This window comes from Mercenaria mercenaria, chromosome 18 (assembly GCF_021730395.1).
Source record: "Mercenaria mercenaria strain notata chromosome 18, MADL_Memer_1, whole genome shotgun sequence".
NCBI lineage: Eukaryota > Metazoa > Mollusca > Bivalvia > Venerida > Veneridae > Mercenaria > Mercenaria mercenaria.
The window spans coordinates 53,107,180-53,129,370 of record NC_069378.1 but is presented as its reverse complement, the minus strand read 5'-3'; the positions used below and the strand labels follow the sequence as shown (position 1 = coordinate 53,129,370).

At 33.2% G+C, this 22,191-nt stretch overlaps 2 protein-coding genes and 1 long non-coding RNA gene across 4 annotated transcripts in view; all 3 read right to left on the bottom strand.

Moving 5' to 3' along the window:
- The window catches only part of LOC128546059 (uncharacterized), a 160,238-nt gene that overhangs the window by 56,947 nt on the left and 81,100 nt on the right, over positions 1 to 22,191 (bottom strand). The window lies entirely within an intron of this gene.
- On the bottom strand, positions 4,046 to 8,536 carry LOC128550628 (uncharacterized). Of its 2 annotated transcripts, none has more exons than XR_008368339.1 (5): positions 8,381 to 8,536; positions 7,622 to 7,691; positions 7,126 to 7,226; positions 6,583 to 6,650; positions 4,046 to 5,459 (listed from the first exon to the last, which is right to left on the bottom strand). It is a non-coding gene; the product is annotated as an uncharacterized LOC128550628 (long non-coding RNA). The 2 variants fall into 2 exon arrangements; XR_008368340.1 differs by having other exon boundaries at positions 7,130 to 7,226.
- On the bottom strand, positions 11,874 to 22,051 carry LOC128550624 (endoglucanase A-like). Its single transcript, XM_053529971.1, has 13 exons — positions 21,992 to 22,051; positions 21,381 to 21,560; positions 20,839 to 20,995; positions 19,453 to 19,671; positions 18,919 to 19,086; positions 17,694 to 17,881; positions 17,276 to 17,441; positions 16,936 to 17,047; positions 15,947 to 16,100; positions 14,894 to 15,038; positions 14,200 to 14,371; positions 13,047 to 13,222; positions 11,874 to 12,003 (listed from the first exon to the last, which is right to left on the bottom strand). Exons 2-13 carry the CDS (start codon positions 21,549 to 21,551, stop codon positions 11,945 to 11,947), a joined length of 1,887 nt encoding a protein of 628 aa, XP_053385946.1. The 5' UTR covers positions 21,552 to 21,560; positions 21,992 to 22,051; the 3' UTR covers positions 11,874 to 11,944.

The window sequence follows — 22,191 nt, the reverse complement described above, 5'->3', positions numbered from 1 at the left end:
TACTTATTCAGTTGGATTTCTTACATTTTAGTACCCAAAAACCTGAAATGAGAGCGCTCGGACAATGTGAAGTTTGTCGCATAGACGGGGATTGACCGCCTTTGTATATATAAGTCTACAACTTCTCAGATTTGACCGAAGACAATTGTTCGGTGTTGTGAATGGGTAAATAATTCCTTTTTAGATGCTTTTAATCAAAGTCAGGTACTTTTCTGTGATGTTGTAAATTTTAATAGACTTCGTTAAATTGCACCGGCAAGTGAAAAAAAAGCTAGAAATTAGAATTATAGTGGAATAACATTATTTCAGCCAGTTTTGCCATAATGACTACTTTCTGAAGCATGTGTGGTAGTGAGATTACATTTATAATCAGTTACCATGACATTGGACAGGATTTTGTTCATAATAGTTGATACAGTAAGCTGTATTCCCAGTGTGAATACTCAGATCAGATTGTAGCTAATTTTACCTGAAAACAGTAAACATTGCTTCAGATCTAGCAGTCAGTAAAGTAAGGAATTGGACAGACTGCTTTGTGATTGATAGTTTTGTTATTCAAACTGTTTGTTATGACACATTTTACATATGTAAGACTTGAATTTGAGGTTTTATATTACATTATGACAGTTTCAGTATGGGGAAAGGAGACTGTGATATAAATGTTCATAGAAAAGTTGCTTGATGGGTACTTTTTTACATTTCACACTTTCTTTGCAGTCAGATTGTTTTGAAATATATTTTGCACATACATACAATCATGTAAACTGATTAAGTATTCGATCTAAGATATTATGACTAGCTTGACTCATATTTCAGATGTTGTTCGGCCGCAGGCCTTCCAATCACACAGAAGATCCTGGTTCGATCACACGAAGGGTCACTTCAATTGATATTAGTCACCGGAAAAATTAGGAGCACCAGTTGTAGTTTCTCAAGTTGATATTTATTATGGTTTTTGCAGAAATTTAGCCAGTTTGGAACATTCAGCAGGCAGTGATGTACATTAAAATTATTCTTTATAGAGATAGGGGTTGTTTTTGCCAGAATGCTCAGCTGTGATACACAATTAAGTGTGTGCAGTGTAAATGGTCATGGTGTGCATGTTTCATGTACAGAGTGCACTGAATGCCTGTAAACTGTAAGATTTCAGTGAAATATTCATTCCAGAAAGACTCCTAAGCTTTTTAGTAAGTTCACATAGCGGACTTTTCAGAGCTGTTGGCTCATTTTACCTAAGGTAGCCATAAATGAATGATCACTGAAACTTTAAAAAATATGAAAAATGATAAAAGTCCGGGGTCAGATGGATTTACTACAAATTTCTTTAAAGTTTTTTGGAAGCAAATTGGACATTTTGTTGTAAGAGCTATTAACTATGCATTTATGAAAGGCGAATTGTCATCTACACAAAAACAAGGCATTATTATTTGTATACCTAAAGGAGATAAACCTAAACAGTACTTAAAAATCTGGAGACCTATAACTTTACTGAACACTGTTTATAAATTAGCTTCAGGATCTATAGCAAAACGGTTAAATTCGGTACTAGATATCCTTATAAATACAGATCAAACAGGATTTATTAAATTTTTAAGAAGGTTTATAGGCGAAAATACACGTCTAATATATGACATAAAGCATTTCACTGAAAATAATAATATACCAGGTCTTTTAATGATGATTGATTTTGAGAAGGCGTTTGATACCTTATCGTTTGATTTTATTAATAACACTCTTGATTTCTTTAAATTTGGTCCTATGTTCAGAAAATGGATTTCATTGTTTTATACAGATACGCAAACTTCCGTTCTGTTAAATGGTTTTCTGTCTGATTTCTTTAGAATTGAACGTGGTTGTCGTCAAGGAGACCCAATAAGTCCCTACATCTTTATATTATGCGCAGAGATCTAAGCACATAAAATTCGAAATAATAAAGACATAAAAGGTATTGTTATAGATGACGTTGAATATAAAATTAGTCAGTTTTCTGATGATACCTCCTTGATGGAACAGATAAATCATTAAACTCTACTTTAAACATTTTTAATGAATTTGCAAAATATTCAGGGTTAAAAGTTAATTTTGAAAAAAAAACACATGTTGTTTGGATAGGATCTCTCAAGTATATTACAAAATCAATTAAAAACAAAATGGAAATTGAATTGGAACACACAGGCGTTAAAACTTCTTGGACTTACATTTCATATAGACTTAAAAGAATGATTGAAATTGATTTCAAATGAAAATTGACAAAATAAAGAGCAGCATTTTATACTGGAAGAAACGACAACTTACTCCAATATGTAAAATAACAGTAATAAAATCCCTTCTTTTACCGTTACTAACGCACCTTTATACATCCTTACCAAATCCTTCAGCACAGATGTTGCAGCAAATTCATACCTTATTCTATGAATTTCTTTGGCAAGGCCCACCCAAAATAAAAAGTTCAGTTTTAGTTAAAAGCTATGCCGAGGGTGGTCCTAAAATGGTTGATATTTTATCTAATATGAAAAATTTAAAATTTACTTGGTTGCGTAGAATATTGACAGTTCAATCAAATAAATGTTATAGTCTAACAAATAAAATTGTACATTTTGAAAAATTGTTTAATTTTGGAAAAGATTACGTTGATATATTAGTAAAACAAATTAAAAACCCTTTCTGGAAAGATGTTCTGTGCTCGTACTCTCATTTCATTGATGTTTTTCCAACTGAGACAATGAATAAAATTCTAGATACGCCATTGTTTTATAGTAATTTAGTACAAATCGATAAGAAACCTGCTTTTATGAAATATTTTTATCAAAGAGGTATAAGGTTTGTGAAAGATATAATAAATACAGATGGCAGTGCAATTTATCGAGTAGAACTGGAAAGAAAAATTGGTACAAATGTCAATTTCCTTGTATTGCAGCAATTCGAAATATTTTAAATAAACTTATGAAAACGGTAAAATCAAATGAAAGCGGTGTAAGTATTGAATGTGAATTTCCTATTATATCACTGTATTTAAAACCTATCTTAAACTCTAAGAAAGGAACAAATCATATATACAATATTCTTGTTAGAAACAGAGACGTTCCTACTTGTCATGATAAATGGATGAATATTTTTGAAATTCATAATTATTCAGAATGGGATGAAATTCATGGCTGGGATTTTGAAATTAGTAATGATCCCTACTTACAATGGCTGCAAACAAGAATTGTTCATCGAATTTTAGTGAAGATATCCACAATAGAATTATGTTCTTTTTGCAAACTAGAAAAAGAAACTTTGCTTCATTTGTTCTGGGAGTGTACCTATATACAATCTTTACTTGGAGATGTAACGAATATAATTAAACGCTTTGATGTAAAATGTTACGTAGATAATAAGTCTTTTATTTTAGGATATACGAAAAACCAAGAAGAAACTTTTAACATTTTGAGTCTAGAAATAAAAAGATACATATTTTTGTGTAAAAGAAAGGAAATAATTCCATCGCTGCAAGGGTTAAGAAATAGTTTAAAGTTTGCCTCTTCAATTAATAGCGAAACAGATAAAGCTGGGAAAATTAAAGCTCACTGGTCATTTATACAAAAGCTAATTGGTCAATAGTTATAAATAAATATAATTTATATAAATACCATTATAATGAATTGCGTTTCTGTACGTGAATATGGCTATTTTTATATATATATATATTAGTAGTATATATTTATTTAGTACTATGTGTAGACATTGTAACTAAAAAATTAAAACCGGAATTTTTAACATTTTGACTCCAAATATATATTGCTAAGTGCATCAGATAATATAAATACAATATTAAAATGCTGTGTGTTATTTTTTGAAAGAGATATTTACTCCAAAAAATTTAGTCCCCATAGCATTTTTGGAAATAGGATAGACAACTCCTGAATGACTATCTCATCAAATTTGCTGATATAAAAATAAACTTAGGTATTTTCCCGGGATACCCTCATTAAAGTCTGTTTCTTCATTTCATTCAGACATGGAATGTAAACAAATACAGGAACAACTTAACAGTACAAGGACATCAAACAACCTTTTTTATTTTCCTTCAGGACAGGTACACATGTTAGGTCATACTTGTAGTTAATAAACCAAAATGTAAAACAATTAATTAGCTCATCAAAGAAATGAAGACTAATAACTTCACAATATTTTATTACCTCCCTTCATTACATTTATCATCTACATTCTACATATATTTTTATGGAATTACCTCCCTTTATCTCAAATAAGCTTTCTTATATTGCAATTTAATCAGTCAGTATTTTTTACCTTAATTTTCAGACAAATAAATTTATATTTTTTTAATCCATGGTAAGATGAAAAGCATAAATTATATTAAAGAATACCATAAAAGCATTTATCACACATGAATGCAAGGTATACACAACAAATAATTTTGAGCCTTGTTGCCAATGACAATGTTGAAAAATATTAAAGCTCAGATGGCATAACAGTGAGATAAAATCTTTTTAAGTTAAGTTAAGTTAATAATTCCCATATTAACTTATGACTACAAAAAATTAAAGTATGTTGTTATTCCCATTTCAGTCCAACATATCTAAAGAAGTAAATACTACAAAGACTGTATATCAAATTTTTGAAAATAAAATTCCACCAACATATATTGTTCTTATTTCTTTTATCTTGATTATGTAGTGTACTTATCTGGAATGATGAGATATTTTGAAATGTATATTTCTTTATTTTCCTGGATGGAAAAAAATATATAAACAAAACAACCATTTATACCAACCAAATTGTAAAATACTTAAGTTTCTTTGATGTTAGTAATTATATGTTGAGACATGAAAACAACATAAAATATCAACATAAAATATAACTAAAAAATTGTGGTACATCATATGTAGATTAGATTAGCCTGTATTATACAAATATTTATATGAAAATATGTGACAACTCTGGTTAAATAGAATATTAGTTAACTTATGGTAAAATGTTGAACTGCTTTAACATTAATCTACAAGTGATGAATGAGTTCATCTTACCATAACTTTGACATTTAATGTATTATTAAGAAAATTATAACATACAAGAAATGACACACAGACTGTATAAGTTGCTGAATGACTGGGTCAATCCCCACCAAAAATACTATGAAACTTAAAATGTCCAATTAAATGTGTTTCTTTAAATTAGATTGATCACATTTTAACACTTCTACGACTGCAATTGTTAAATGCTTGCTTCTTACATGCATGCAATAATGGAAATAAAAAATGATTTAACAATACATGTATACAGTCTTGTCATGAACACATTCTGTACAGATGATAATACATAGGAAAGTCAACATATTTATTATATGGGTCCATCTCAGTTTACAGCTGGTGCATGGCTGTCTTGCACTTGAATATACATCATGCAGCACAGTTGGGGTAAATTCCATTTCACATGACAACACACTTGTAGCACTTCTGGAAATACAAATGTAAAACTTTATTACATAAAGAGAATAAAACATGATAGTTTTTAAAACAATTATAACATCATTTTAGACATTTGCAGATATTCTAATCTTAGAAATATATTATCAAGCAGCAAGTCAGGTAACTCTACAAATTGACATTTTGTCTAATTTCAACTTGTCTAAGGAATTACCTGTTTTAAGCAGCAAGATTGTGTTGCTACTTGGCTTGCTGCTTTATTTAAATTTTACATATACTTAGATCCACTAAATGACAAGTTATTTAATAGGACTGTCTGAAAAGATTGCATATTTTATAACATTCAATGTACATATTCAATAAAATGGTGAAAAAAATAAACAGATAAATCTGAGGATGTTCACCTATGATCTCACCCTAAAACCTCCAACAACAACCTACAACCTCTGATTAGTATATGATGTAATAATGATAAACTACCTAAAGTGCTTTTATATAGCATGCAAAAACAATGAACTTGAGAACTGCCAAAACTTCACCTTATGAGTAATATATGTTCACTTTTCCCCTTGTTGAAAGTGTTGCTTTTCTTAAAGCATTTGAAATCATAGATATTATAAGTACAATGCAACCTCTGTAGAGCAATACCCTGTGGGATATACAAATATTTTAGTTATTTTGAGGTTGTTGTTCTGGAGAAGTAAATTTGATAGTTATATTTCAGCTTAGGGAAATTCTCATGATGTTGTTAAAGAGAGGTTTTTGCTTCAGAGTGAGCTACTCTGGAGAGGTTGTACTGTGAAAATTGCTTCAAACTTCATCTCCTTCAACTGAGCTAAATGAAGAAAAACAACAAAGGATTTTCCAAATTTAGAATTTCCTTGTTTACAATTTGACATTTGATGTTAGGCAACTATGCAGACATATTCTTATGTGACACAATGCCGCCTTTAATTATCTTATTCCAATGAACAAATTGTCAGTCTTGTCAAAATCATGTGAAAAAATGATCACAGTAAAAAAAATAATCCTAATCATTTTATATATATTGCAAAATCAGCTTTACAGAACTCATAAGTGACAAAAAATTAAATTCAAATATTGCCTTTGTGATGTGCAGCACTGGCCATGTCTTTTTATCACAACAGTTTACCTTATTTATATCTGTTACTTTTATCATAACTTTTATGTCCCTTCTGCACTAACCATTGTCTTCAAGTTCTGAAATATTGTAAAACATTAAGTCACACACATTCTAGGAATTCAACATAAAATCAGTGTCAAAGCATTTGAATATAATTGTTTTAATTATCTTAATACAAAGATACAAATGTACTTCATATTTTTGCTGAATGATACAATATACTGAAATTTGTATTTCAATATTTATTATCAAAGTACATGTTCATTCTACTTTTGAAATGTTGACATTACAAAGCTATCACACATTTATTACTAAACCATATCTACTATCATTATTTTGAATGGAGATATGTACTTAGTAAATTGAGGGATACACAAAGCTACAGGAAAGAAATGTTTATGCCAGGCTGACATAAAGTCCAGAAGGTTCACATCTTGTCAGGAATGTCAGTCTTATAGCTGTCTTGTACAGTTATTTCAGGAGCAAGAATGTAGCCATACAGCATATTATAAATGCTTTGAGACCTTTGTTTAACATACAAAAGCATAATACCTACTGCATTTTTCATAATGGTAACATCTGCTTGGATTGCCACAGGGTAAGACAGGTCAAACAACTGTACATGTACATACTCAAACTTTTCCCTACCAAAACTGAAAATGAAAATTATACAACATTTTTTTTTCCTTTATTTTTATACAAAAGATGACCTATGCATTTAATACAGACTTTTTACATATATTAATATAAATATATTAAAATTAATAAAGTATCTCATAACTCATTGTATGATTAAAATTATAATCATTAATAAACTATATCAAACATGAACCTGAAGTGTTCTAATTTATAAAGCTGCAATTAATATTGAAAAAAATGCAACTATTGTATACAATGTATATTAAAAAATATCATGAACCTGATTATAAAACAGTCTCAGTTCAAATGTAATAACACATGACTGTAAGAAAATCAATGTATGTTATACTTTAATGATATCATCATGACATGAATGCCATCAATAAACTTCATATATAACAAACTATACCACTATGTCAGTCCCTTTCTTGTTATTTCTACAGCTTCCAAAGACAGACTGCAACTACATGTATCAGACACTGAAAGTAAAATATACAAATAATCATTACACAAGAGAATTTTTCATGTTAAATAAAGGGAGTTAATTAAATGCAATCTGAGAATTTTTGCTAAACATAAAGGGAAGTAATTATCAATAAAATGAATGAAGAAAAATGCATATATAAGGGAGGTAATTTAGAAAAAACAACAACTTCAAAGTTCAGTATAATGATAGTTGACATTGACAATGACCTATATCAAGTATGCACAACATAAGAAACAGCAAGCACTTGAAAAATGCATTATATTTCCTTGCAATATCAAGAATATTTGACTGTATGTAAGGGTTCTCTACATGCTGTTATACTGAAAAAAACTTTAGTCTAAATATAGCTTAGATCTATTTATATCTTCAAAAAAAGGAAGTCCCAAATTTCCACAGCTATTCACAGGCTGAAAATTTTAGGTACTAATATCAGCAAAGAGGTTGATATCTATACTTTTTAATAACTATCGTCAAAGGTAGGGAAAAACTTACTGGAAAGGCATAAACTTCTGATCTAGTCATTTCAATACATTTTCAGCTCATTTGCATATAGGAAGAAATTTACAGAATTCCCCCTGTTTCTCTTCATTTTCAAAAAAATCTGTAAGATGGATATAAACCAAAACATTCTCCTATGTGTCAGCTATCAGATATATATTTCAACAAAAACTGTCAACTTACCTTGTTTTTAGAAGAAGACAAAATTCCATGGCAACTTTCGCTTCCCCACAAAACTGTACCGGTGCACACATAAAAAAATCTCAACTGTGATTTTCAAAATAATACAGTCAGACCACAATTATTTCCCTTGAAAACAAAATGCTCTAGTTAAATGCCTACTATGTGTTGTGGCCTCAGACCATAAACATAATTACAAAATTATTTTCCCTAAACATTGTCATTACGGAATCTTTTTTTCCTACGTTTTTTCTTTTATATTTTACATTTAACTCATTTGTATGTGTGTATTTGTAAGGTTAGCATTGGATGGTTCCCCGACCCATGTCTAGCCATGTGACGGGGAGAATAAACGGGGTTACCCATTGGGGCCTCAAACGAAAAAAAAAAAATAAAATAAATGAATGATCACTGAAAAGTATATGACACATTTATGTACAAAAGCTATTCATTCTCATATTTGACACATACTGGGCTGCTTAAAAAGGGCAAATTTGACAGCTACAGGATTTTTCTTAGTTCACATTTTACTTTTTCGTATGAGTAGACGACACGTTTCGACGTGCTTTTTGTAATATGAATAATTTTACTAAAATTGGAACAGTGTAATTGTAATCAAACTTGAAGTGGCTCTTAATCTGGATAGATATATAATAAGTAAACATGCTGTTTTTTATTTTGGGTGAAAATCTCATCAAACGAAAAAGTTATAGAATTTTGCGGGGTTTTTTTTCATCTGAAAAGTACGCGAATATTTTTTTTTTGCTCAGATTTGACCGATACCATGTGTAACATTGAAAGCTGTCAAATCTTAGTGCATTGTTCAACAAAGATGAAACTTTCAGATTCAATTTGTTATACGTCTGAGATTGTACTGGTAAAATATTTTTTTAGTTTAAAGAGAAAAATAGGTCTAAATAGGCACAAGACCACAGTTATTTGCCCTTGGTTGACCACTATAAGGAAGTGGTTACGCGGAAAATAGTTCCTATGTTTGATGGTGAATATTGGTGAATTTTTGAGTGAAAGACCTGCAATAAATTGCATAATTTAATAGAGGAGATATGAAATAGTAGGTACATGTACAATTTGACAGAATGAGAATGTCAGAATATGCATAACATGACTTTTTGATAGGGCCTGTTTTGCCTGTTTGCGGCCATCTAGAGAGTATTCTTTATACGCATGTGATGCGACAATGTCATTTCTTGGCCCTGCACCGATACCGGAAGAAGAAGATTTGGTTCAAAATGGTGAAAAAAGAGCCGGTCAACCCCATGTTTATTGTGGCTGGAATTGTTTTCTCTTGAATAGTTCTGTTGAGTTCAGGTATTTGTAGGGGGGTTGGAATGCATGCAAAATTGCAATAGTGTCCAGTGTCTATATAGAACACATAGTAAAAATAACTGTGGTCTTAGGCCAGGAGGCAAACTACAAGGTTTGTCTTATGTTTATTTGTATGTCGTCATTTGAAAATAAATCACGACTGTGAACCAATGTTTCATTCGTATACTAGTACTAAAGTTTTAACATCGACGTATTGTAACCTGCCATAGCCAGTAAAAGTAAAGAAGCAGAAGGCGATAGAATTATACAGAAACAAATTAAGCTTTCATACCCACCATTGTTGGTGTTTTCACACTATTCATAACCTAATTTCTCTCATTATTTTATTTTAAACATACTTTGTTTTGCACATAGTACATGTATGTATATAAAGACAGTGGAAGCAGTAGGGTCGGGCCACAAATTCTGTAAACATTAAAGTAAAGGGACTCACCCACACATTTTAATATGCGAAAAATATTTCTCTCAAAAATCTATAAAAAAAAGTGAGATCAGTGAATGTGACTAGTGGTACAAACTATTTTTGCAAGATATTCTTATAAATAACCGAAAATATTGTGCAGAAGCTAGTAAACCGTTGCAACGCTTTTGAAATAATGCAGAAATGTTACATTCTTCTTGCATTTTAACCAATATCTAACTTTTATTTTCACCCACTTTTTATGTACATAAATATACAGTCTATGCCAAACTGGGTGGAAATGAAAATTCCACCCAAACTGTGGGCTAGTAGCTTTAATAAACAGTCCATGCCTTGAAAAATATTAATCATAAAACCGTTGGTTCTACCCAGGTGCCCCCATACCTGAAACAAGACGAGGAAGGTATCCGGTGTCTTCTCCAACATTAAAGGCTGTTTGACACTCAAACTAACAAAAATAACGCAAATATATAGAAGATTTAGACAACTGAATATTTTCACGAAGGCGGAGTCTGAGTGAAAATATCAGAATTGTCTCCCTTATTGGTGAAGATATATTTCGATATCTCACTGAAAACAAACAGATTTTCTTTAAATTTTATGCTAATTTGTGCAGATTAACGAATTTTCTGCTTACATGTTTAAATAAGACCAATTACTTTATGACGAAATTCGGATTTATTTTGGTTACAGTGTTACATATGATGCATCTGCTAAATTACAATGGACACCTAGGCATATTGATATCGAATATTGGTGATTAGGTCCGTGAAATCAACACGACGCCATTTTGTTTTTAAAAACAAAAACTGCATTTAAATATTTTGTGTACACAACCTGCGGCTAACAGACAGTGGCAAATGTCAGTAGTTAAGTAAGCATATTTAAAACTTTTCGGGTCAATGCCGTCAGTTCGTTGAATAACCGGAAGTTTGCTTTGTTTACCACAAATACACGCTGAAGGTCAGATTTTAAAAAAAAAAACGGAAAACGTAAACAACTGAGGAATATCCGAGAGTCCTTGGTAAATGAAGCTGCAGAATAAAATATCGTCATGGATTCAATAGAAATAGCTTGAAAATATTGGTCTAGGAGCTGCAGTAGAGATGGAAGTTGGAACACAACTGGCTGGGAAAGTACTTCGACGAAAATGCTGGCATATTATTACGTAAGGTTGAGTTGATGTCTTGTGATAATTAACTAAGACAATAACCAACTAAATGTGCTGCCGCCAGTAAAATCTACCATACGATAGTGAACCGTTGAAAAGTGGAGGAAGCACACACGCATCTATAGCTACATGAATGGTAAGGCCAAGCAACCAAGGTGACATTTCTAGAGCATTACTGTTATTTCTTTTGCAAACTTTATTATAGCTCGCTTGTTTTATATAGCATTGTCTAGCTGTACATGACTCGTGTATGGCTTGAGTATCAGCATAATCATAGGGTACCAGTAATTCTAAAGGCAACAAATGGAGGTAATCAAAGAATATATTTCAAGGGAGATAATTTCATCTGGAAAAAAAGACGTTAGGCACTGTGAGTGATATAGAGAAATATCTCACTGATAGTTTTCAGCATTTCACCAGTTAGCATAAAATAATAGGTAAAATTTACTTTGTAATGAATCTTTCATGAAATACAGGTAAAACTGTTCTGGTATAAAAGATAAAACTACTGACTTGGGCCATTTCTCACATAATTTAATATCATAAATAAAAGTGTCTTGTTGAAAATCTTTATTTTGTGTTTAGCGGTTGTTGTACAAATAAACCAGTTCATACATATGTTACCCAGTTAACATTTTGCTGGCGGGGCTGGTGGAAGCTCACTCTTATCTGCAAAATACGACAGTGCTGAAATATACAAAAAGTTGCATTGATAATAATATATAGAAACCTCAAACAGGTACCGGGTAAGTTCGGGAACCCCCAAATTATATACATAAAGGCATTGTAAAATGTCGGCAAATGGATATTTTGATAAATCAATTTTTCCTCGTTTGTATTTAAAATTAAGTAGTTGATATTTTTATCATTTCCTAGATAATTAACGCTAGTTTGGGTAAAAACATAAAACATTAAATTGAAAATTATGTTTAAAACTTCTTTGCAACGGTCATGTGATTTTTATGGTCACGTGGTATTAATAATGCCAGCCAGGAGAGGGAATCGCTATGATAGTTTACTATTGTACCTGTAGTAATAAGAACTACGAGACTTATACGTCCTGAGACCACTGTCGGACGGCTCGCTATTAATTGTTTGCCACTTGTATAAATAAAGGTGTTTGGTTACTACTTTAAATGCTTGAATATTGTTCTGTACAAGTTTACACTCGTAATAAAAACTACATCTTTTCCACGACGTTTTTCAAAACGCCCTCAATACATAAAATCCCTGTCGATTTGGCAGGACTTTTGTATTTGACGTAATATATAGAGGGTATTTGTTTGTTTTCATGTAAGATCGAAATATATTTCACCGAGTGAACACTATAATGCAATGGTTTTGACTAAATTATATCCATTTTGTCCGCGCAACGTCACGTGCATAGCATCATGACGTCATAATGTCGTGACGTCAGCATATCTTTGTTGAACAATTGTAAATAGTTCTATTACGTTTCCTGATTTCTGTTACACTTTGGTATGATAGAATGTGTATAATTATGATCCTGTTAGTATTCCTATACATCTATATTTTTACTTAATTATATTTTGCATGAAATTATTCTATTATTTATAATTCATATTCTTTCGCATTCAGGTGTAGTTCCGTACCAGTGAAAAATAAAAATGATATTTTCACTGTTTGAAACTACAATGACCTTGATTTTAGCAAAAAGCCATGTTTCAAGTGTAAATAAATAAAGCAATATGACAAAGAAGAAGATATACCAGCTAGCGATGACTGAAAGCCAGCATTGTAGTCACATGCAACTTCGTTCCTGACATAATCTTGCCTGTCGTCATTGTAGTTGTCGCCTGCGTCGGGGCCTCCTACCAGACCGCCAAGAAGGACATTTGGATTGTCAGCATTGCCCCAAACGCACACACCATTGGTAGCACAGGAACTAAAAGTTGTGTTCAACCGCTTCTAGCTTTACTTATTAATTAAATTACATGTAATAGGCAATTATATCGTATTAGGTGCAGAAATTATTTTTGAATAATTTTGAAGTTTCGTAGCAAAGTTTCGTTTATACGCTAAAAGTTTTTAAAATTTGAACTTTAAACCTTTAAATATTTCTTGTTTAAATGTATACTTAGTGAGATATGAGAACTTTGCACTGTTACAGTTTACGGATTGGTTAGAAATTTACATTGAAGAATTGTGTAATAATGTTTAGTATTTGAACATACAAAGACGTATCATTTCATGATGCAAATTTATTAACCATTTGTGGCATCTAAAAATCGACGTTCATTTGGCGCGTCGACGTCATTTCCGTATTTAATATATCATTGTGTATTTCATATATTGTCGACTGAAGAAGTTTGACAAGCCTGTGTTGGTTTGTGAATTTACAATATTAGAATTATATTGTAATAGATAGATATAACTTTTTATATATATTTTTTTTCACCAGGAAAACCAAAAAGGAAGATTTTGATTTATTATACAGAAACACAGCCGTCCTACTTTGACAAAAATTTCTATATCTCAAACTAAAAGAAACAATAAACATCCTGAACTAGTTTATATCTAGACAATCTTATATGTGACACAGCAAATTAAAAACTATACATTCCATTATGATGAGAGAAAAGTTGGTGTTTAGGAAGGCAAGCTCACACGTACTTAACAGTTTAGAGTATATTTTCCTCATAATAAGGGAATTGTAGTTTCATAGGTACACAACCTCACGGGTGACAGAACACACAAGGCTAACTAATTAAAACCATTACTTTCCTCTATAATAAAAGAAAAAGCGTGCTTATGGCTAAGCAACCTCACATGTAACACAGCGCATAAGGTTAAAGTCAATTTTATAGCTTATCCAAACATATGGCCTAACACAGAAGGTTCAGTAACTAAAATACGAGTTACCTTCCCCTGTGATGGGGGCGCTTGGGATAGTACTGTCCATATCCAATTTCATAACTCATGTGAAGTTTATTATCCCCCAGTAGATAATTTATCTGAGACAACGCCCACTTCTTATATTCGTCAGAATGCATGCCATACTTAGCTGCTACTGTAGCTATAAAAGCCACATTAGCTGCAAAAAAAAGTAAATTTAACGTTATGCAAACATAAGTGATAAAAAAGTCAAAAGGTTTTAAGTTGTTTTCATTTCTACAGGCAAATATTTTACCTCTCACAATATTTCTAGCAATAGATGATGATATTTTCAATTTTTTAAAATCAAAATGACATTTGTATATGTCATTCTCGTATATTTCCACTTATGTCGGCTTTCTAACATTCATTATAACAGCTATTAAGTGTATGTCCGGCATTGAATTAGACAGTACACTTAAGGATTTGCCATAACATATACGAACACAGCGGATTCAGATTGATACCAAATCTCAGAAAGCACAGTGCAATGTTCGTCACGTGCAACTTAAACAAGAGGCTCGAAATACAGTCAAACATGCGAAAGCTGTAAGTGGTTAACGGAAACCTCTAAGTATGTGCTTTCATATTAATTAAATAATTTGTATTAAACACTCAAAAGGCTTCTGCTCCTTTCCTTGAGTGACTGCTTAATACATACTTTACTGTATGCATGTATTACCAGCATCTCTATTTGGTCCCCATTTGTCCCTCCAGGCCAGTCCACACGGTGTCTGGGTAACAGATCCTCCAGGCATGAAAGATCCTACCAGAGCTTCAACTTCCATCTTGTATTTGTCGTCACCGGTAAGTTGATACAGTAATAACTAAATGTAGATATGACAATAAATATCAAAATCATTACACCAACATTAATCTAACATGTGATAATGAGTTACCGTTCGTTATATATCGATTCTTCATAAACATAAACGGAACTGTAAAGTTAGGGGCTTCCGTGCCCAAGTGGTTAAGGTCGTTGACTTCAAATCACTTGCCCCTTACTTATTTGGGTTCGAGCCTCACTCGGGGCGCTGAATTCTTTATGTGAGGAAGTGCTCCAGGAAAGTCAGTGGTTGAATCCAGCTGCCCGCCTGTGATGAAATAATGCACGGAGGGGCATCTTGGGTCTTTCTCCACCATCAAAAGCTTGAAAGTCTCCATATGACCTATAATTGTGTCGGTGTTACGTTACACCCCCCCCCCCCCCCAACACACACACACACACACACATACACCACCACACACATAAATAAATAGATATTCTTTAGTACATAATACTTTTTAAGAAACTTCTAGAAATACTCCTAAGGCTTGTGGTTTTAAGTACTGAGCAGGATTGTTGCAAAACTGGTGATGATGATTATTTTAAAGACAGAGTCTGTAATGTTGATAGTTAAATTATCATTACGGTAGGTGTTGTTTCAAATTATCATTTTCGCAGAATTTTCGAACCAAAATTAAAATCACAAATTTCTTTATATTTGTTCTTGTAGCCACAGAGCATTACCTTTAGGTGTATATATTTTTGTCAACAGTCACGGTGCCACTTTAACCGCTTAGCTGCACATTTTTCTCACCCTCTGACAATACCTTTTAAAACGCTTTACTGTAATATTTGTCTCGGCTACATAAAAATAAAGGCTTCTGGCATATTTAAAAAAACGCATTAGGTATATATTTCAATGGTTAAATTTCACATTAATTGCGATTGATATATGTCATCACAGCATACTCCAGCTTCGACATTAGCACCATCCCAGCTGAACGACCATGGTGTACTGTCGCCCTGGTATAAAGATTTAGCATCAGTCAGATAGGCAGGATCCTTAGTAGCCTTGTACATCCAAGCTGCTGCCACTGCCATGTCGTCTTGCTCACTGTCCGAACTAAGGAATCAATACAGAATTGTATGGCAAAATCAATGTCCTTACGTTACAGTCAATTTGTCATATAGCATTAAAAGGCATCAATTTAAGAACCAAAAGTGCGTTTCATACACCAAAATCAACTGAGACATTACTTAAGAAATGAAATATTCTAAACAGTGACTATATTGTTAAATAAGATTATTGTTTTGAGCCGACATTCGAGGGAAATGTATCATTTGGGCTGCGCCCTCGTGATATTATAATTTGCATCTGAACGGCAAACAATGATTGTAATCAAGACAAAATCACATAGCTGTATCATTTCTATTCTAACACTATGACAAAGATTACTATCTACATCTTTGACTACATCCACCAAATGTTTATTTGTTTTCTGTCATATTTGTTTTCAGTGTACTGTTTTGACATTCTTGACACTATGGCGTACAAACGGTGAAACGTCTCATTTTCAGCCTTTTTCGTTCAACATGAAAACAATTCCCCCAACAAGCTTCTACACAAACTACTGTTTTGCTTAAACGTGTTCCTTGGCTCATGGGTATCTCTATTTATTCGTGCATTTTACATGTGTTTAGAATTCCGTTTCATTATCCAGCAGTTTCTTTAATCATTAAAAGTATTGCACCCTTATCAGTTTCTTGTGCTTCATGTATCGTTTACAAATATAGTGATACAAACCGAGTACATCCGGCCAACGTCACTCATAAAAGTCCTTAGACACAGTGTTACAGTATGAGTATTTCCCATGTTTTGCATTGCAAAACTTACCTATAGATGTTCTTAGATAAAGTGATACAAACGGTATTTTAACGATTCCCTTAGCCATACTTACCCATAGAAGTCCTGGGATACAGTGATACAGTCTGAGTATTTCCCGCGATTGGCCATGCCAAACTTGTACAATCCCTTTGCAGCTTCCAGAAGTTTATCAGCATAACTGAAATCTGTTACACAAAAAAAGCTTAAGTTACTGAAAAGAAGCTAAGGTTACTGAAAAGAAGCTAAGGTTACGGAAAAGAAGCTTTTTCATTAGCACTTACTTAGTTACGTCAGTATTCGGTATTTGTGGTAGAAGTCAAATTATTTCAAATATCATCATCCGAATCAACGAGTATTGAATGTCTCATGTTGTTTACCGATATGTTGATTTTATACAATAGATACAATAATACCTGAACACATGTCTTTAAACACCATAGAACCAGAGGCCATTGCAGCAACCATTTCTCCAGCAATATCACTTCCATGGCATGTGGAGTCTGTTCTCCAGCCGATGCGCCATTGGTTCATTGTCTCCGGACGTCCCCAGTAGGCATGGTCTTGATGTCCGTCTCCTACCTGATCGGACAACAATACCTCAATAATGCCTATGCTGAGTCAATCACTCTCTTGAGTGCTAAATATCCCGCGAGAGAAAAGCAGAAACTGGTGAAGTTAAAAAGCAACAGCAGTCTAACACGCCCTCTTCAAATCGTCCCATCTACTTTGTATTTTATATTTAAGGGAACAGCTTCTAAGCATACTAGATGCACGTTTCGTTTTTAGACACGAGTCACATGGAAATAATAAGAATCTTCACAGTATGCAAACCTGTACATAATTTCTTTGTTGATCGGGTATCCAACATTTGAGAAAGTAGTCAAGTGGGGTTCTGATCATGTCGCAGGCCATATCTCTCTGTCCTGCAGCTAGGTATCCCTCCTTGAACTCCAGCATGCCCCATAGTAACACTGTCGCTGACCATGCCATTGGAAGGTTAAACTTTACATGGTCACCGGCTGTATAGGAGAATAGAACTTGCAAAATGGCGTCAAAGCAATTATATTACACCGTTTTAATTGTATTTCAAAGGTTGGATCTTATGAGAGTCTTTTTCGAAGTGTTTCGCTTCTTTGCAGTTGTTTAATATGAATAACATTAAACAATAGTTAAATAATAGCTCCGGAAATAACACTAAGAAATGCGAGCTGAATATATTCTTGGCAAATTCGATGAATCTCATAACACCAGGCGATACTGGGACATCAAAGGGTGAGTAACTAACATTTCCAGATGAACAGAAACTAAATGTATCTTGAATATTATTATCCGCTTTCGTTAAAATATGAAATTTCTTCTTCTGTTCCAATTCCGCAATATCAAAATAAAAAATGTACGTCAGTAGGCCGAAGCTGTGGTTGGTACTTACATGTCTCCTAACATAAAAAAGATTTCTGTTAAAAGCCGGGTACACATATATTAGTGCGCACAATACTTTATGCCTAAATACAATATATATATTTATTTTATTTATTAAACAGATGAACCGCCTCGGTAGCCTAGTGGTAGAGCGTCCGCTTCGAGTGCGGGAGGTCGTGGGTTCGATCCCTGGCCGCGTCATACCAAAGACGCAAACAAATGGTACTAGCAGCTTCCTCGCTTGGCGCTCAGCATTAAAGGGATAGTGCTAGGCTGGTCAGCCCGGTGTCAGTATAATGTGACTGGGTGGGATATCATGCCCCGTGTCTACGGCGTGATATTCCAGTGAGGCAGAACTATAAAGTTGGGCATTGTGCTCACTGCTACAAGTAGACACCGTCGTTTATATGACTGAAAAATTGTTGAAAAAAGACGTTAAACCCGAACACACACACATATTAACCAGATGACGGTATTTTAATTGTATTTGTTATATAATGATAAAACTATATACTAGTAAACGTTGTCTTAAACTGTTGCTCTCTGAGTATTCTACAATAACTGGTAGCATGCCGGTCAATGACAGTTTACCCACACAAGCAGGTGCAAAGAAAGTATAATGAATTATGTCATTTACCATCATACCATCCTCCGCTCAAATCGTGACCGTCGTCTGCATCATGTACGTTCGAATCTCCACGCCACGGAATAGGATTATTCGCCGGAAGTTTCCCGGACCGCTGGGCGTCATAGAAGAGAATTGATAGCCTCAATGCCTCTCTGTAGTTATATTTCATATCAGAGCCTAGACAAAATAGGAATATGTCTTTTTTGTTTTGTTTTGAGGTAGAAGTTATTCAATTTTCAAATCAAAACATCGTGAATATTGTGCTAGAATAAATAGAAACAGAACTAACTGTTTAGACAGAAAGATAAACACGTTCTTTTTTCATTTCATTTTTTTCTTTGTGTTATAGTTAGGTACATGTAAAACTTATTTTCATCTACTACGTCAATTTTCAAACGCCATGTAAGAATTAATTGAAACAGAACATACTGTTAAGGGATAGTGTCATCATGATCATCAATGTAATGGAATAAATACTTGTACATAATAAATCCTTTTATGAATGTTTTAAAGCAATGACATATCTATGAATGATTGTCTTACCACAACCAGTACATAGGTGGGAAACTGGCACACCACTTGTACTCGAATTTGTTCCCCTGCTTGTTGTACCAGCTGTCTGTGCCAGTGTAATAGTGCCACCACTACCACCAGGATTTGTGGAAGAGCTACCACCTGAAGTACTGACCGTTGCACTTCCCGAACTACCGCCTGTGGGTGTAGGTAAGGATCCACTGCTTGTTGCGGTTCCTGCAGATCCACCTAGAAGTACACAACTCAAAGAAATAGACATACATACAGAGAAAAACAATGGTCTAACTCTGTTTATTGTAATGGACCAGAAATGTCAATCGGCAATTTCCGTACGGTTTCGGCATTCTTCGGTCGTAATATAGTTCGTATGAGCAAGAGTTTTAGTAACATACGGAAAGTGCCGAAATCACTTACGGAGAAAACGTAATCGTACGGCAATTACCGAGTGTCATTACGGACCTACAACCTAAAAACATCGATCCTATATTCATCCCTTTTGGCTATTTATTGAATTTGACAGCAAAACATACTCAACAGAAATACTGAATGGGTCATTTGCAAAATAGTGAAAACACGATAAGATTTCTATCCTAATTTATCAATTTAATATCTTAAATTCAAATTCAGATAGTTACGTCTTTACCAAACATCAGACCAGTATACTCGGGGAACGTATATTTTGTGCAAAAAAAAGTGCATTTGTTTACTTTACACAATATGTGCATTGTAACATTTATATGTATTACATATTTTGTTTGGAAAGAAAAACGCGTTTCTGTTCGTATAAACAACATTGGCGTAGCAATATCAAGCAGATTGCACGCGCAATCTGACGTCATTTACATGAACAAAACAATTGGACAAAATGGCATATCTATAAATTTATTTTAAAATCTGACGCGAACATTTTTTTAAAAAAAGTAAATTTTATCTGAAAATGATTTATTTGACGAAAATGATCATATCTGAATCGACACAACCATATGATTTTCACTGAATTTAACGATATTTTAAATAAAAACCAGGAACTGTATTTGTAGAGGAAAGCAACTATTGAACGTGGTCGGGCCTTTTTTGACTGTTCTATTTAGATGTTTAAAAGATCGATATCAAGATATATATTTTTATTTTCTGATACTCATAGAAAACAAACCACTTTTATTTGTAGCAAGCTACTGTAATAAATGTAAATACAAGTATTGAATGCTAGTATATTTATGCGTATAGCCTATACGGGTATAAACCAAATTGAGACTTCTTGCAAATCCATGAATCGAGCTTATAGGGGTTTAAACAACACTGGAACGTCTTGCGAATCATACAAGAATAACGACCCTGGCAGTCAGATTACAAACTATAGACCGGCGGTTGATATAAGGAGTCATAATTTAATACCTTCTATAGTAAATGTCCCTGCACATCCATTGTCACCGGCCAGTAAACCATTGAAATTAACAACAAGGTCGTCCCCTGAATTAAGATCTTGGTCCCACGGCATATTTGAAACGATCCATTCTGTCGGTGTGTGTGAGGTCACAATAGCTTTCCAAATCTATATCAAAATTTTAACAATACTTTTAGAACTTTACCATGATAGTTCAAAGTTTAAACTTTATTAAAATGACAAAAATGTGTGTTATTTACTTCAAGAAAATAAAGATAATGATTCTGTCATGTACATTACATAATGTATCATTGCAGAAATGTGTTGTTAAACCCTGTTTTAAAGTATACTGTCTTATTTAAATTGATATATATTTTAAGAAAATTATTTGATAGTTCTAGTCTAACAGGTGACTTATTTCTGTTATTTCGAAACTGTTTCAAGGTATATGCTTAATTCAAACAAAACTGAGTGTACATTTAGATGGGAAGCGTAATATACCGGGTATTTGTTGGGGCCAGGTGTGACTTGGAAAAGAAAGGTTGAAACATACGTCAAGCTTATCCAGTGGTTGTGTAAAGGTGAGATGGGCCTTCCAGCCGTGTACTTCATGGTCGGCATGAACTGTGAAAGACCCCTGGCAGCCGCCGTTCCAAGTTCGAACAACAGTCAATGGGGCTGCCAACGCGGTGGACAGGAGGCCGAGTAATAACAGAGGTACCATTGTCTATCCCTGCAGTAAGCTATACGTATTTATTACATGACTACTTATATAAATCGCCGGTCCATATGTGCTATATGACTATACTATATTCAATACACATTAACTGTGCTAATAAATTTCAAAGTTAAATAGGAAAGGGTAAAACTTATTTCTGATGTCATGTAATAAAACATTTTCTGAAAGGATTGCCGTTAAGCAGTAAAAACTATTTCCCGACCAGCTACTCCATAAATGTATAATGTCAAATACTAGTATACTTAAATCATATAAACGATGGTTAGATATTAGAGAGATCGAGACCATGTTCCTGTTCAAATTTTACATTCGCCATTTTTTATTAACAACCTGTTAAACCGCATGAAACTGTAAGATTGAAACGTGAAGTAAAATATTAAGAATTTTTAGTTAAATTTCTAATAAAGTAATAATAAAACATATACCGATTTTCTATCGGTGACTCAAATCGTCCGAGGTCAAAATCTTGTTTCATTGTGGCCGTGTTATCTTGTTTTAACGAACTATTTTTAGCAAACAGAATTTTGGCATTGACCTGATATTATATATTTAGTTAATTGTTACTTATATATGTATCGGCTCACAATAATGTATAGTGTTTAACAATTAACAATTAGGACAGGAT

Excerpts from the sequence above, each read along its gene's own strand:
- LOC128550624 (XM_053529971.1), bottom strand. The coding sequence starts at position 21,551 with ATGGTACCTCTGTTATTACTCGGCCTCCTGTCCACCGCGTTGGCAGCC. Across the intron at positions 19,087-19,452 it reads CCACCTATGTACTGGTTGTG|GCTCTGATATGAAATATAAC; the intron begins GTAAGACAATCA and ends TATTTTGTCTAG. Across the intron at positions 15,039-15,946 it reads GTGCTAATGTCGAAGCTGGA|TTATTACTGTATCAACTTAC; the intron begins GTATGCTGTGAT and ends ATCTACATTTAG.